The following is a 16,966-nucleotide window of genomic DNA, read 5'->3' as shown; positions in this document are numbered from 1 at the left end:
AGTATCCGCTGCTTGTATCCATTTTGCAATGCCGATTTCCCTAGGCTCCTTGATTTTGAAGTCTGTGTTAGGGAAACATCATTCATTCCTACGATGGGACCTCAATCGCTGTTCAATTATAACTGAGTGGATTTCCGAGCGGCACTCGCTTATATACCGATTGGTGATTTCAATAGCCTGTTTTGAAAGCAATTTAAAGCTATTGAAACAAGTTTTTGGATCAAAATGTAATAAGTATATAACGCGTAGACATTTTATCTTTCGAATGAAGTGTTTATCATACCATTTCGTTCAGTTATTTAGGAGCTATTAACGCTCAAAATCTCGGTCTTCGGCGTAACGCTTTCGTTTTCGAAATTTTGATTTTACACCCCGGTATAGAAATGAAAGACGTAGTCCTACGTCAAAAATCGCCGCGATAGCGGTCGCGAAGAATATTCAGTGCAATGATTGAATTAACATAACTAAATAAATGGCGACGTATGGCCAGCTTGTGTATTGATATCGCGTGGACAATAATGAATCATCGAACAACCATCTTTAACTGCTTCTACGAAACCATACAAAACATCGACCCTTTCATACAATTAGATGGGGAATGTTAGTGTATGAATGAATCACACCTAAGCATTGTTGATTTATACATTGTCAAAAATAATAGTTGTGGTGGAACAAATATAAAATCGAGAGAGTGTGTCTAGAAGAAGGTACCGAGTTTATTACGTGCATTGTCGAGGAACACAAATCTCGACATAAGACCAGCTTGTGCATTGTTCTCGCGAGAACAAGAATAAATCATATATCAACCATCTTCAGCTGCTTCTATAAAATCACAAAAACCATCGGCCATTTTCAGAATCACCAATACTTCCTACTAGAGAGTTATTTAGAAAAAACGATACATTCTGAAGCAATATCCGAAGTAATGAGAAGGGAATTGAATTCAATATTTTTTCCAGGAGACTACTTGTGTGCATTTAGAAGTGTGTTCGGACTAACAGCTCGACTGAAAAGTTCATAAGATTGACGTCTAGATGGCGCCTCTTGCAAAAATCTACTTGACTATCACCATCTTTCAATGGGTAAATGTCAAAATTTTACAGCAATCGGTCGATTGGTTCGTGAGTTACAGCATTGAGAGTGAAGCAACTTGTGTTATTGTGAAAGAAATGGAAAAATCATAAATCAATAAACCGATGGCAAAATTGCATGAATTGGGCTTCGAATTGCTTCCGCATCCACCGTATTCTCCAGATCTGGCCCCCAGCAATTATTTTCTGTTCGCAGACCTGAAGAGAATGCTCGCTGGCAAGAAACTTAAGACCGATGATGAAGTGATTACCGAAACTGAAGCCTATTTTGGAAAAACCGTAGTACTATAAAAATGGTATCGAAAAGTTGCAAGATCGCTATAATCACTGTATCGCCATCGAAGGCAATTATGTTGAATAATAAAATTGAATTTTGCAAAAAACAAATATAGGAAAAATATATTTCTCTGACACGTTTCTATGATTTTTTTCAAACAAAGCATTACTTTTGAAGAAAAAAATCTCGTCCTGAACGGGAGACTACCTGCCCACGGGAGTCATAATTCATCTTTTAATCGACATGAACTATTTGAAATCAATTTCACAATTGTCAGCCAGTTAATGACCGCACTCGACCAATACATAATTCACAGTCGAGACAGGAATTGAAATTTTCATAGATGGTTTTGATAACAACAACATAAACGGGGGCAACATCCGAGAATTCCTGTGTTCAGGCTGGGGGATTTTTCAACGAAGAAATTCCTTCCGACTCACTCTGGTGCACGCGTATTCTTGAGGTTACCATTGAAAATACATTGAAGGCGTTATAGAAATTTTATATACTATGTCGAGAGGGCCTGGTTCCTCTCTAAGCGTTAGTTCCATTGATGAAGGAGATACGTTTTCGAAATGATATGCAGATCAAATGCATGCATACTACATGATTTCAATGGAAAGGTTTGTTCCACGAATTAATTGGTTCACATTTCAAACCTAGAGTAACAGCAAATCTGTATTTCGGCGACGGTTGGTATAAAATGCTTTTCCTTGCTTCGAAACCACCGACAAAAAATCGTTTACTAATAAACAACGATATGATAACCAAACACAGCTCGCAACATTACACATTTCTTCGAACCATTCCACCCAACACACATCTGTCTCTCAACACACACATTTTAGCTTATTTCGCGCGTTTAAATTCGCAACCAAGGGGCTAAATATAAAAGCAAAATAAAATCGAACCTTCGGCGATAAAGGGGACATGGGCATATGGGGGTGCAAAAAGCTGTTTATACGTCCATAGCACGTGATTTCGCGCGCATCAACGGGAAAATAACTGCGGTGGATTCCACAATATGCTGATCTCGCGCACCGGGTTACCAAATGTGTGTTTGGTGGACTCAAAATAAATTCTTAACGCAACGAACGGAACAGTTGCAGGAGCGTACCAACATATCCAACAATCGTGACGTCGTTGAAAACAAATTGGGATATCATAATGAATATTTTGAAACTCATGTTCTTACTAAACATTTACACGTTCTCGGTAATTTAGTCGAACACATAACGGTTTCTTGGTTGCATTTTTTTGTAATCAACTTTAATTTATTTACAGCGGAAGATTTTTTTTATAATTACTTGGAACAGACATAAAGGCGGCAGCCCTATAAGTCTTATTCACTTTCATTCACGGATGTTGATCGATTCGTGCCTCGGCAGAGATTTTCGAATAATAACGAACGAAGCGACGAGAATGTATACATACTCTGTGAGGGGGTCGTCTGTGTGATGACAAAGAGAACTGGTTTTGGAGTTTTGTTTGTACATCAGGAAATGCGTATCCTCCGTTCGATAGCGGTAAGATACGCTAATATTAACAGCTGAGCTGAGAATGTCTTTCTTCTTCTAGGGATGTTGTATTCATTTTGCATAGCGATATCCGTTTCTTCTCAGCGATATCATTCCGTTGAAAAAAATCCCCGTAACGTATTTGCGTTATTTTTATTGAGTACTTTGTATTCTCCGAAATAACGCTCTATGTGAAATAATTTAGACGGGGATATATTTCAAGGCGATTACATTTTACAAAGCATTCTGACATTCTTGCTGAGTATTCCTGCTTAGTATTAATTGACAAATTATGATGTAAAAAGTTTGCCTTATTCATGAAAATTCGTCTTATAGTTTGAAAATATATAGTAGACTAGCCGACCCGGCAAACTTCGTCCCGCCCAAAATTTATTTTTCGTTATCACATTCACGTTTTTTTTACTAAGCGCACGTTCATAGGTCCAATCGCAGAACTGTTCATTGATTGATTTCCTAATATACGCTTTAAAATTACCTTTTACTATAAAATTCCTAGTACTTCTACCAAAACTCGTCACTATAATATCCGTTACAATGAATAAATGTTTGATACAGAAAATATGATAGAATAAAGACAGCCCTAAATCGGACAATTCCTTTCTCGAGTTTTGCCTTTATCAACACATTCGGTGATCCATTTTTATTTACATAGATAGAAGAAGATATAGGAGTGCGTTTTATTACATTAAAAAAAAATTCAATTGTTATGTTTGGTTGGAATATGTTTGGTTGAAATATGTGTATTATCTTTAAGGGACCCCCTCTCCATTTCAGAGGAGGAAGGGGTTTTTTTATTCTTTATTATAGAGACTTTCCGCCGTAGACTGGTTCATCTCTTAGGAGGAAGGGGTGTCATACCATCATAGAAACATTTCTCATATTCAAACGCCTTCACATGCCAAATTTGGTTTCATATGCTTGATTAACTCTCGAGTAATGCAGAAATTTGTGTTTCATTTGGCATTTTCTTTTTGACAAATTTTTGCCAATTTTTGGAAAAAAAATCAAGATTTATAAGCCTATTGGGAGCGTAAACAAGGTCGTTCCGTTTTTTGTTTAAACATGCCTCTGTTCCAGAACAGAAATATTAAAATTGATAAATTACCTGATTCCTCCGTCACTGGGTACTACCACTTTTTATTGATTTTTAACAAATTTTACTTGTAGTACCTCTGAAGAAACAAAAATAGAGTCAACCAAAATAGATATAACCGAGCGCACAAATAGAATCATACAAATTATTTGGTAAGAGATGTGGCTAAAAGGTTAAATCCATTCATTACGTCTAGAGATGGAAGAGTCGAGCTAAATTACACACTAACAGGACCCGAAAAAACCCACACTCGGGTCAATGGACCTGGTGTACCAGTTAAGTTTCTCTGTGGTGCAAGCATGTGTGCATTACTTTTTCGCCATGATGACTGTAACTGTACCTTAGTATTTTTCACGCGAAAAATGATTGTTTTTTCCCCCTTGTTTATTTCTTTAGGCTCATTAGCATTTTTAGCTGTTACATGTTTCGTCGTATCTATATAAATTGTAAGTTACACAGTAGCCATTTAGGCACAAGAGTATTCTTTATGTTCTTCCGTTGCACTATGGTCCAGGAGATGCATTTAAGTGGAAATTAGCATCTAGAGCTCGACAGTGATTCTCTAGACAAAAACTGTCTTCGACAAAGTTGTTACATATAATAGAGCGCTCATTTTTATGTTATCAAAAATAGGGTGACCAAAATTGTCGATGAAATGAAAAATCTAACATTCTTATCTTTATAGATAGAGGTAAACATAGTTCGACAATATTGTAGCCCTGGTTATTTTAAGTAACTTTGTGGAACAACATTTCTTTCTATCTCTTCAAATAACCGATATAGCGCTTTTTCTCTAGGTTGAGTTAGGGTTACCAGAAAAAAAGGTTTTTTTGCTCTAACTTTTATATGTAAAATTTTACATCAAAACTGTCTTCGAATGACTTTTAGAGCTTTCCAATCCACGCATTTTACGGTGCATAACTTGTATGCATCTTAATTCTACTCAAAGTTATTGATGTTTTTCCCCGAAAACACGACCTTTTCATTTGCCAGTCGTTCTTTTTGGGGCAAACATAATAAAAAATTATTGATGGCATTTTAAAGAGCACATTTGATTTTACATAAGGTGTAACTTCCAAAAGAGTGTTATTTCTTGTATTTGAGTAAATTAAATTTGAAATTATGAGTTTTTGCATATAAATGAACAAGTTGCAAATTTTAAATGCATATAGTAAGCGTAGACTTTAAAGCAGCATCACTTCAGTTCAGTCTTATAGCCACTCAACATGGAGGTTCAAAGAAGAAACATTTTTGTTTTTGTTTTCGGTGGACGAAATATAGAAGACGTTACACAATTATTACGAGAAAAATGCCAAGATAGAGTGCCAGAAAGTACCTGAAATGCCAAATGCTGAGCCAAAGGATGAAGCGTAACCGTGTTCGGGAGATTACAGAAAAAATTTCTGCTGAAGAACTGGGCTTCGCAACAGCTTCGGATCCAGTATTATCTCTTAGTAATAGGCAAACACCAGAGTATTCCGATCTGCTGATTCCGGAAAATGCTAAGCATTTGATTTTGTAGTTTTTTATTTGTATGATTTTTATTTATTACTATGAATTTAATTTCCATTATAACAACTAAAACAGGTTAATATGTACATACGGAAGATTATAAAAATAAATTTGAATAAAACAATAGGAACAACAAAAGTTTGGTAAAATAATGTCATCAATCAACTCATCGCCAGTAAAATATGTCAATATATTACTAAAAAATAACACGTCGAGCCCCGAGTTGTTCTTTATACGGTTTCTATTCAGGAAGCATTTGATAATTTGTCGGTCCCCGCTTTTCTTTTTATACAATAAATATATTTTATTGTAGAAAAAGAAAATAGTCAGAAATATTTCTCGTAATAATTGTATAACGTCTTCTATATTTCGTCCACCGGAAAAGGAAATCAACAATGTGTCTTCTTTGAACCTTCATGTTGAGTGGCTATAAGACTGAACTGAAGTGATGCTGCTTTAAAGTCTACGCTTACTATATGCATTTAAAAATTGCAACTTGTTCATTTATATCCAATAACTCATAATTTCAAATTTAATTTACTCAAATACAAAAAATAACACTCTTTTGAAAGTTTCACCTTATGTAGAGTCAAATGTGCTCTTTAAAATGCTATCAATAATTTTTTATTATGTTTGCCCCAAAAAGAACGACAAGCAAATGAAAAGGTCGTGTTTTCGGGGAAAAAACATCAATAATTTTGAGTAGCATTAAGATACATACAAGTTATGCACCGTAAAATGCGTGGATTGGAAAGCTCTAAAGATCATTCAAAGACAGTTTTGATGTAGAATTTTACATATAAAAGATAGAGCAAAAAAACCTTTTTTTTCATGGTAACCCTAACTCAACCTAGAGAAAAGACGTTATATCGGTTATTTGAAGAGATAGAAAGAAATATTGTTCCACAAAGTTACTTAAAATAACCAGAGCTATAATATTGTCGAACTATGTTTACCTCTATCTATAAAGATAAGAAAGTTAGATTTTTTATTTCATCGTAAATTTTGGTCACCCTATTTTTGATAACATAAAAATAAGCACTCTATTATATGTAACAACTTTGTCGAAGACAGTTTTTGTCTAGAGAATCACTGTCGAGCTCTAGATGCTAATTTCCACTTAAATGCACCTCCTGGACCATAGTGCATTGTACAGTTAGACCGGACAGTTGAGACAGTTGATATGATCATTGTTGTGTTATTCATAGCACAACAGCCCGATGTTTCTAGCAGAGCAGAGCAGTTTCGAACAGAACTTGCATGGATGTAGAGAGGCCAGGACTCCGTCCGTGAATTAATCTCAATCGCTGATGATTGTTGCGTGGACGTAGTTATTCTATAACAACACAAAGACGGTCAATTGAGGACCCTGAAATTTGAACTCACGATCGATCGCTTAGTAAAGCAAAAATATTGTTGAAATAAAATTGTACGCTTTATTTATTTTTTTTTGACGTAGGAGTACGTCTAACCGGAAGATATAGGGGTAAAATGAAAATCTATACACTGAACAAGTAGAACGCTTATAACCCCAACATTTTGTAATATATCGCAAAAAAAGTTTGCATCAATTGATAGGAAATATTTCTACGCGTCTATCACAATGAATAATATTTATTTTTCGTGGGATAAACAATTGAATAATTGAGAAATGTTCAAACGTTATCCAAACGCGCTATGTGCCTCGTTTTGATTGGTTCAATTTGTGCTCCTCAAATTGTTCCGACTAAAAGGAGCAACTAGAGCAGTGATTTTCAACCGGTGGGGAATTCCCCCCTAGTGGGGAATTTGGTCATCAAAAGGGGAGAATAGTGCATGAGAATATTGCATATTTATTTGTTATTTATAAGATGACAATGATTAGCAAAAACTGCTACAAAACCTTCTTGGATATGGTAAAATTTGCGATTCTCGGCAAACATTTCCAAATTTGAAATGTAATGTTCAATTGAATAATTTCACAATGTTTAAAAGACTTTCTTCAGTGATGATGAGGGAACAGACGACAAAACAGTACAGAAGACCATTAAAAAGTAAATTTTACAGCATTTGTCTAGATTTTTTACAACAAGTTAAACTTAAAACATATTTTCCTTATATCAAAGAACGCCGATTTGGACAAGGTTTGGAATCCCTTCCGACTTGACAAGGTTTGAAATCCCTTCCGACTGGCAGTGACGAAAGTTTCGGACCGATTTCAGAACAAACTCATCGATCTACAAATGGTCAATTTTCATCCTGATATGCGGAATAAGCGTTACGAGCGTTGTTGTCTTTTGCGTAGTATTTATGTGGATTTCCTACAATGTTGCTAATGGAAACACCATAACAGATTAACGCGGTTCTTGTACGATGTACGCATCCCCCGCATAAAAAAAAAACCTGCATTGGAAAAAAGTGACCTTCGATTTTTCAAACGGATCTTTTTTTGGAAATGATGATTCTCACGAAAACTATCTTATGCAACATTGAGTTTTTTGAAAACCAAAAAATCACCCAAGGGGAAGGAGGAGGGGTTTGGTTTAACATGAAATCGGGGTTTTCGAAAAAAATATTATGATGCCAAATGTCTTGAAATTGCGTTATGCATATTTCACATAGGTTATTTTATCGTACAAATCAACATAGATTTCGACGTTCGGTTTTCAAAAACAGCTTAAACTTTGACGGCTGTGCGACACTAATAAATGAAGATTTAGCCCTATGACAAGGCAGTTTTTCGTGGGAATCAACATTTTTAGGAAAGTTCCGTTTGAAAATTCGAGTTTACCATTTTCATTGGCACTCTAATGTACATATTTTTCATATACGTTTGACCTGCTGTTATGGTGTACGTCGGGATATACTGCCTTATGTAGTTGTACCGCGCATAGCATATTCGCGTTGACGGCGGAATGGTGTCGACATCTGGATACGATATTAGTTTGAATGAGGCCAACTATTCTCTATCAGATTAGTCGGCCCAAGACAGTTTTAAATTGCTAAAATTTGAATGATTTTTTTTCTTGGGGTCACTTACCTACTAGAAGTACATTGTTCTGACCCCAATTTAAACTATATTCTATGAATTTTCAGATACTCTCACCAAATCTTAACATTATAATATAAAATTATCTTTAGATACAATTTTTGTATGATATTTTTTCACTACTTGTAATCAAAAGTGATTTTCATTTACATAGAGTACTCCCCCATTTCGTAATACGAAGCTCAATGCCGTCAACGCGGGTTGAATTTCGAGAAGGAGGGAGAGACTTGTATGGGAAAAAGTGAAGGAATGAAAAACGAATGTAACTTTATTAGGGGAAGTGGGGGCATAGTGGTCACCCTAAGAAATATGCCCATTTCCAGCGTCCACATACTGCTTCAATTCTCGTTTCTCGAAGAATATTATATATATTATATATTGCTTGGAGGTAAAGTGGTCACCTAGTGGGGGCAAAGTGGTCACTCGCTCATATCAAGCTAAATGGGATAGATTTATGCGTTTTTTTCGTCCAAATTTGTTCATATCATATTCGACCTATTCACCTAGAGTCTCAATTTGAATTTTCTCATGAATACACAAACGTAGTAAGAAACATATAAAGTTCCGTATAATGCGGCTTGGTTTAGTTGGAGTGGCATATTTATCCAAGGTCAAAACCACAAAAGGATCCTCTTCAAGAGCAGAATCTATGATTGCGCCGGCTAGTGACCATTCTATCCTGGATTCCTCGAGTCGAGAAAGACGCACCACGCTAGATATGGGGTACAGACTAGGGGGGCGTTGCTGATTAATGGTCAGCTGCATCCCAATACGAAGTATCCCGTGTCGGGCACACGTACAGAGCATCGAAGACTGCAACATACCAATTAGCGAGTAATCGGTTACATATTACTAACATAGTTGTAAGCAAACATTGTCGAAATGTTGAACTCCCGGCCCCGTTAGGCTGACGCCATATGAGCCTTAATAAAAATATATATTTTGGAAAAAAAAGAGCAGAATCTGATGCGGTATATCAGCTTTAGTAAACAGAACATTGTATGTCGTTATTCACCTATGACCACTTTGCCTCCAAACATCAATGTGATTTCTATGCTAATTAATCGCTGGGATTAAGCAAAATATTTGTTCACTTCTTCTAGAATATGTGAACAGTCGTCCAAACTGATGAATTGTTCAATATATCAGATTGAATAAATTAAATTTTACAAAAAATTCCTTAGATACCATGCGCACAGAACTACGGCCGAATGGCTATCGGGAGAGTAATTTGTGTTTTTATTTATATTTTGACATGCGATAGCTCTACTGAAGTACAGGGTGACTCAAAAGTCATTACATTTTTCAAACATAAGGTGGCTAGCAATACGGCATCTATAGTCAATCGTTATACTACCAAACAAGTGCACCCGAAGCCGAGTGGTTAGCGTCTCACATTATCATACCGGGTGTTCGGGTTCGAGCCCGAACATGGTTGAGATTCCTAGTCACGCGTATTCTAGAGCTTGCCCCTCGGAATACATTCAAGGCGTGTTATTTGGCTTAAGAAATCTCAACTAAGTATTAATAAATGACGCTAGTTAATGCATACGTTGAGACGGCAAAAGTTCCACATAGAACGTTAACGCCATTCAAGAACAAGAAGACTACCAAACATACAGGAGACCCCTTTGCCCCCATGACCAATTTGCCCCCACTCCCATAGATCTAGCTCCTGTTTCGTGCTATCGGTCGCGAACCTTGACCGGAATAGAGAAGAGGTTGATTTCCCAAATGATTTGCAGCTGTGCAATGGACTCGAAAATATATATTAAAGAGTGCCTGTAGGAACGTCACCCTCCGTTTATTAAGGCTCACAAAGGTCCGGTGAAGTTTCAACCAGATTTGGCAAGCTGTCACTCCAGTCGAGAATGTTTTGTACCTTTAACCAATCCCCGGATACATCCGGTTTTGTGATTCTGGATTCTAAACGAACCAAGTTTTAAAACGATTGATAACTGTCTCGAATGTTGCTTAAATTTTAAAATTGGAAAAACTTCCCTATATCAAAGAAGCGGATGAATTTGAATGCTCTGAAACGAATGGGTAGAACGAGTATCTGTTTACATGACCGAAAAAGATACACGAGCACCATGCGCAACAGTCTGAATGAACAATTATCTCAAATACTTTTACCGCTTACCACATGTTTAATGCTCAAGTTAAATGCTGCACTTACCCTGAGGTAGATTTTTGTGTAGTTGAATTAGTGCTCCGCTTCTTGTTGGTCGAAAAAAGTTTATTAAATAATGCCATTATATTTATAGTCAACTATATTCTCTAGCACCACTATCTGCTGGTCTCCGCACTTGATCAACGAACCGCATGGTTCACTCGCTTCCTATGTATGAAACATCTTTCTTTCTGATTGTCGCTGGTGGTGATGACGATGTGTACTCAATTACGTATTTGCCCGTGCCGAATCGAACAAATATATTATCGAACGGGCACTTATCTTACACTCAATACAACAAAATACCAAGAAATATTTTCTTCATTATTACACAACTTTCTTCTCTGAAGCACTTAAATATCTTGATCAACAACCGTTCACTGCACAATCAATTTCATTTTTATCATACCTCACGTCATTACTCAAGAACTATGTGCGCATATACCTTTTTGCTTCAGCTATCGCTTCTTAACTGATCAACAACAATTTGGAAAGTGTCGTCCAGTATAAATTTGCTAAAATTCGCACTTTTTGAATCCTTAATCGTTTGTAAACAACGTTTAATTAGGAGAACATTCACGAATGCGATCTCACATGCACTGACGTCTGATCGCAAATGATTCGCGTAACGTTAGCGCACCGTACTCAGTTACCACTGGTATGAATTTACATACTGCTGCAAAACCGGCTAAAATTGTACTGATAAATTGAAATCACTTACGCCGAGGTACAGCAAAAACGTTTGAACTCATTTCGTATCTATCGTGTTTGGGATAGCTAAGTGGGAAAAAGAAACAAAACAGAGTGGTCCATGATCAGTGAGGAACATTGCGCGTTGTAGAAAATGAAGAGATAAATTATTCTAAGTTTTATAGCGTGTAGAACTCATGCTCTCTGAATAATGATCATATTTTTTTCGAATGTTTGTTCACCCGCCTATTTGATATCAGTGAAAAGCTTACAGTGGGAAATCATAACACGGATAATTTGCAAAAATTCTTGTAAAATTGAGAATTTATTATACGTTAATACGAAGTATCATGTCAAATGTCAATGAAATATTGTTATGAGTTTCTATTTTTGCAATTAAATTTGTTTGAAACTTGAGGCATTCATTGATGCACACATTAAGCATTCCTCACCTTGTAGACTTAACACAATTGTTTCTGTTTACTGTTTGACAGAGTGAAATTCCTTTTCTCTTGCACAATAATACTATGATCCCACTATACCAGAAATGCAGAATGTTTTCTGGGAAGAAACGATTCCGAACACGATCCGTTGAACTTGGTGTTATTTGGAAACTTATAGAGATTTAATCAGTGACACCTGCAAATTGGCTTAGCTAAATCTTAGCACACAAAACAACGGAGCAACAAAAACAACCTTCGTGATTGACAAGCAAATAGTACGCAAAAGTTCGAAGCAGCAATACGCGATGTCAATGATCATACAGAGGTGGAGCTATGCGCGGAGTAGATCTGTATTCGTAAACGAAAAAAACAGAATCGCCACTCGTTGCACTGATTGAATTATCATGTACAAATTTATTATTACAATTTATGCAATGTTGAGTGAAATGCTCATAAAAGCAGAATTATCTTCAAAGTTTTGTTTTGTTTGGATGATAACTGTAATGTTACAAATTTTATCTTTTTAAGTGACCATATGTTGATTTGATCTCCAGAAGCAGTCACTTGTTGGGTGTAATTTTGCAAACTTATCGGTTCAACTATCGGTTTACTATGAACCTATAAAAAAATAACACCCATTATTCGACTTTCTTTTTAGGAGCCCAGGAAACGGTATCCAAATCAACCAAAAACTTTGTTTTTTCCTCGAAGAAGTAATTTTAATTTCTAAGTAAAATAAAGTTCATTGTTGAATCCTTATAGTTAAACAAATGATTCCACTCACATCTCGTGATTTTCTTTGAATTTAAACAATGAGCAATTCTCCTGAATACTCCAATTCACAAGCAAAATGACTACAATTTCCAATTGGTAAATTTAGTAATTTCTCATAATAATATCTCCAACTTATTTTTCCGCATGTTTACCAGAAAAAAAGTAATTAACTATTCAAACTTTGTTTTTGTCACTGTTTTATTGTCCCTCTTATCATTGCCGAGGGACTCATACCTTGCCATTCACCATTGAACCTGGTAATGTAATGAACATGAGACGAAGGAGCGCATACGCGAATAACGTAACCAGGGCCCGAAATCTTCGAAGGTGAAAAATGAAGACCAACTCTACGCTCAGAAGCTTCGCTTCGACTAGAATTGCTTCGGCAACAGACTGTTTAGTCGTTTTAGCGGAGAAGCTGCGTGAAGAAGCCAAACATCATTTCCAACTGAATACGGATATAGTCAGTCAGATAGTCAGATGACTATCCTCAGTTGACTATGACAATGCCGAGCCCTGAACATAACACTCGTATTCGTCTTCTCCGACTTGATTCCGCAAATATTCATTGCAAACCGTTGCGTCATACTTTTTCATATTCAGTTAACACTTGAACATTTGAACAAACTGACTATTTTAGATTGATAAATCTAAAAATAGTGTTTTCATTCCAAAAGAAGAAACTTTTTCAATGTAAACACAATTAGTGACGTAAAAATTGCAGCGAGATACAAGTAGTATTATACCGTTTTTATCATACAGTTCATCACTGAATCATTGTCTCGTTGGATTTCGGAAGAGATAAGCAAATCCTATATGTAAGGGGCAGCATAAATTATGATACACTAGTATTTGAAATGCGAAATGCAAGGCGCGAAAACCAGAACAGAAAATGATGATAATGTAACCTAAAACTCAAAAACAAATCACGTATATTTTACTTCAGGGCTTTCCAAGGTAGTTCTCACATGCAGGAACTATGCATTTTTCAACTTGTTTTTGATTGTGCTCTCGAATTTCGTTTTTGGTTGAATCAATTTGTCAATATTTATACAGTTTTTTCTACTGGAAGAGAGTAGAAAATAACATGTTATATATAAAATTGCGCAGAATAAAATTTCTTCCAGACTCATTGTAATCAAATAATCTTTTATGATTGTAACATTGAAAAAAACTACAAACCTTCCATAAACTCACATTGCAAAACCATCATCACTTTTACCGCACCTAGGTGTAGATTTGTACGTTAGAACGCCAATTGGCATTCGCTATCCAACTCTTGACGAGTAAAGTTCAATGTCGGTATTGTGCGTTGCCACTTTTGCTATTGTGCTATTGGTACGAGTGAAGGTCATTGCTGTCCGCTTTCGACCTGACCTTTTGTGAAGTGGAACGAAGGAACAAAGGAAGCAGCGCTCTTGCAGCGAGCCGGATTGCGGCTGTTGAACTGATTCGGCATAACGGGATCGCCATCGCGTGACTGTCGCAAACGGGATTCATCATCACGTGGCTGCGTAAGCTATTCTTGCGCTATTGTGTTGTCTCCGTAGCGCGTAGCCTCTGTCTCTCCCTGATTAGGGCAGTAGAGCGCATTATTGGAACAACTTATATATTAAGGTACACATATTTATTATTAATATTATTATTCAATTCATTTGTTCATTGTTTGATATTATTATCATAATTTTTTTTTTTTGCTATTTTTTTTTAAGATTATTGTTAAAATCAATAATAATTTAGAAATAAGACAGAAATTTTTGTAAAATGGTGAATAGTGGAGGATCTCCAGAGATGGAGATCTCCGATAATGAATCTCATACAAGATCTGGGAAAAAACATAAACGAGTCCCTCATAAGGAAGATAATTCTTCTGGGGACGAATCCGCTCATCCTACCAAGCCCCCCTCTAAGAAAATTGCAAGCCTCCCTTCTCAACCCACTGTTACTTCCACTCCCCCTCTCCCATCATCGATTTCGCTTCCCCCTTCTGATGCTTCCGATCCAACCCAATCCTCGTCCTCGTCCTCGTCTTCCCCCTCTGTTGTCTCCGCTCCACGTGTCAGAGTTTATCCAGAAGATGCACCTGGAACTGGCCCTTGGGTTGTTTTCCTCCGGCCAAAACCGAAAGGAAAAAACCTTAACGTGATTCAGATCATGAAAGATCTGGCCAGATACACTTCTGTATCTGAAATTCGCAGGGTTAGACCGAACAAATTGCGAGTTGTCGTGAATGAACGGAAACACGCAAACGAGATTGTTGCTGATCAACATTTCACTCTCGAATATCGAACATTTATACCCTCCCATAACGTAGAAATTGAGGGGGTGATAACTGAAACGGGTCTGACGAGCGAACAAATAAAAGCAGAAGGAAAAGGCAAGTTTAAGAAGCTCCCCTCAATGGAAGTGAAAATCTTGGACTACCGCCAACTCGGGAAACTTTCCCATGATGGGGACCAAACTAAATTTACGCCGTCCGACTCGTTTCGAGTCACCTTTGCTGGTGCCGCCCTCCCTGACTACGTTATGGTGGACAAATTGAGACTACCTGTGCGACTCTTCGTGCCAAAGCCCATGACTTGCAACAAATGCAAGTCAGTTGGTCACACTTCGGATTATTGTGCCAACAAGGAGCGCTGTGCCACTTGCGGAGAGCAACATGAGGGGAAATCCTGCAGTGCGACTGAGCATAAATGTCCATATTGCGGGGGATCCCCACACGTGCTCTCAGTTTGTGAAAATTACAAGAGTCGCTGGGAGAAACAGAAGCGCTCTTTGAAGGAACGTTCGAAACGCACTTTTGCGGATATTTTAAAGGGCGCTTCTCCACTGGCCCAACAACAACAACCAATCAACACACAAAATGTCTTCGCCACGTTGCCCGTTGACGAAATAGAAGCGGACACAGCTAACGGAGGCACACCGTTCATTTTCCAAGGGAATCCCCGGCGCAAAAATGTGACCACTCCCAAAGTTCAAGGACAAGCCCCTCCGGTGATACCCCCTGTTAGCATGCCTAAAAAATCGAGTGCAGCGGACAAGCAAAATCAGGTTCCTCCTGGTTTCCGTGGGAATAATTCACCTTCGAATGGCCCAGCACTCGAGGGGACATCAAAAACCCCAACTGTCCCTGTTTTTCCGTCCAGTTCAACTTCCCAATCGGGATTTATAAAGTTGTCTGACCTTTAGGACCAAATCTTCAAGTGTTTTAATGTTTCCGACTCCATCAGAACCCTTGTCATCTCAATGCTTCCAGTATTAAAGACAATTTTGCAACAATTGATGCAAACATGGCCCCTCCTTGCAATGATTATCTCTCTTGATGTCTAATTCAAATAGAGAGGTCGGAGATATCACTGTTTTACAGTGGAATTGTAGTAGTCTTATCCCTAAATTGGATACATTCAAAATTTTAATTCATAACTACAATTGTGATGTTTTTGCTCTGTCCGAAACTTGGCTTTCTTCGCGAGATGATATCTCTTTCCACGATTTTAATATTATACGCTTGGACCGTGATGATAGATACGGAGGGGTGCTTTTAGGGATCAATAAGTGCCACTCATTTTTTAGAATTGACCTTCCACCTATTGGAGGGATCGAAGCTGTTGCTTGTCATGCAAACATCAGAGGCAAAGACCTCTGTATAGTCAGCTTGTATTGGCCTCCGAGAGCTGCGGTTAACCGCAAACAACTTGATGACATGTGCTCACTCCTTCCTGAGCCACGATTGATCTTGGGAGACTTCAACTCTCATGGAACTGCCTGGGGGGAACAGTACGACGACAATCGTTCATTGTTGATATATGACCTTTGTAACAACTTCAATATGACCGCTTTGAACACTGGGGAAACAACACGTTTACCTAAACCTCCTGCTAACCCAAGTGCTCTTGACCTCTCGCTTTGCTCGAATTCACTATCGTTAGATTGCAAGTGGAATGTAATCTAGAACCCCAACGATAGTGATCACTTGCCAATCAAAATTTCCATCACCATTGGGTCGTATTCTTCTGAATCTATGAACATGGCATATGACCTCACAAGACACATTGACTGGAAAAAATATGCGGACGCGATTACTCTAGCCATCAATTCCAGAGATGGTTTAGCTCCATTGGAGGAGTATAACTTCCTTTCTCGTTTGATCTATGACAGCGCGGTTCGCGCTCAAACGAAACCCATCCCAGGTTCCACCATTTCCCGAAGGCCTCCCAATCTATGGTGGGATAGCCAATGTTCCAAGCTTTATGTAGAAAAATCGAATGCATTTAAAGCTTTTCGGAAACGTGGAACCCCTGAAAATTTTCAAACGTATTTAGCCCTTGAAGATCAATTTAAAAACTT

General features: G+C 37.5%; 1 protein-coding gene across 2 annotated transcripts in view; it reads right to left on the bottom strand.

Annotated features, from left to right (window-relative positions):
* The window catches only part of LOC129769352 (uncharacterized), a 32,946-nt gene extending 20,840 nt beyond the window's left edge, over positions 1–12,106 (bottom strand). The window contains exons 1-2 of one of the 2 annotated variants that reach the window (XM_055771569.1): positions 11,855–12,106; positions 11,434–11,489 (exon numbers count right to left, since the gene is read on the bottom strand). Coding sequence is in view for 1 of the 2 variants with exons in the window: in XM_055771568.1 (XP_055627543.1) it covers positions 10,719–10,795 (77 nt within the window). In the remaining variant the exon portion in view is untranslated. Of the gene's footprint in view, positions 1–10,718; positions 11,490–11,854 lie in introns of both variants that reach the window. The other variant, XM_055771568.1, reaches the window with a different exon arrangement.
* Between the last annotated feature and the right edge of the window lie 4,860 nt (positions 12,107–16,966).

The sequence above is a fragment of the Toxorhynchites rutilus genome, chromosome 2, assembly GCF_029784135.1.
Source record: "Toxorhynchites rutilus septentrionalis strain SRP chromosome 2, ASM2978413v1, whole genome shotgun sequence".
NCBI lineage: Eukaryota > Metazoa > Arthropoda > Insecta > Diptera > Culicidae > Toxorhynchites > Toxorhynchites rutilus.
This window is presented reverse-complemented; position numbering and strand designations above follow the sequence as displayed.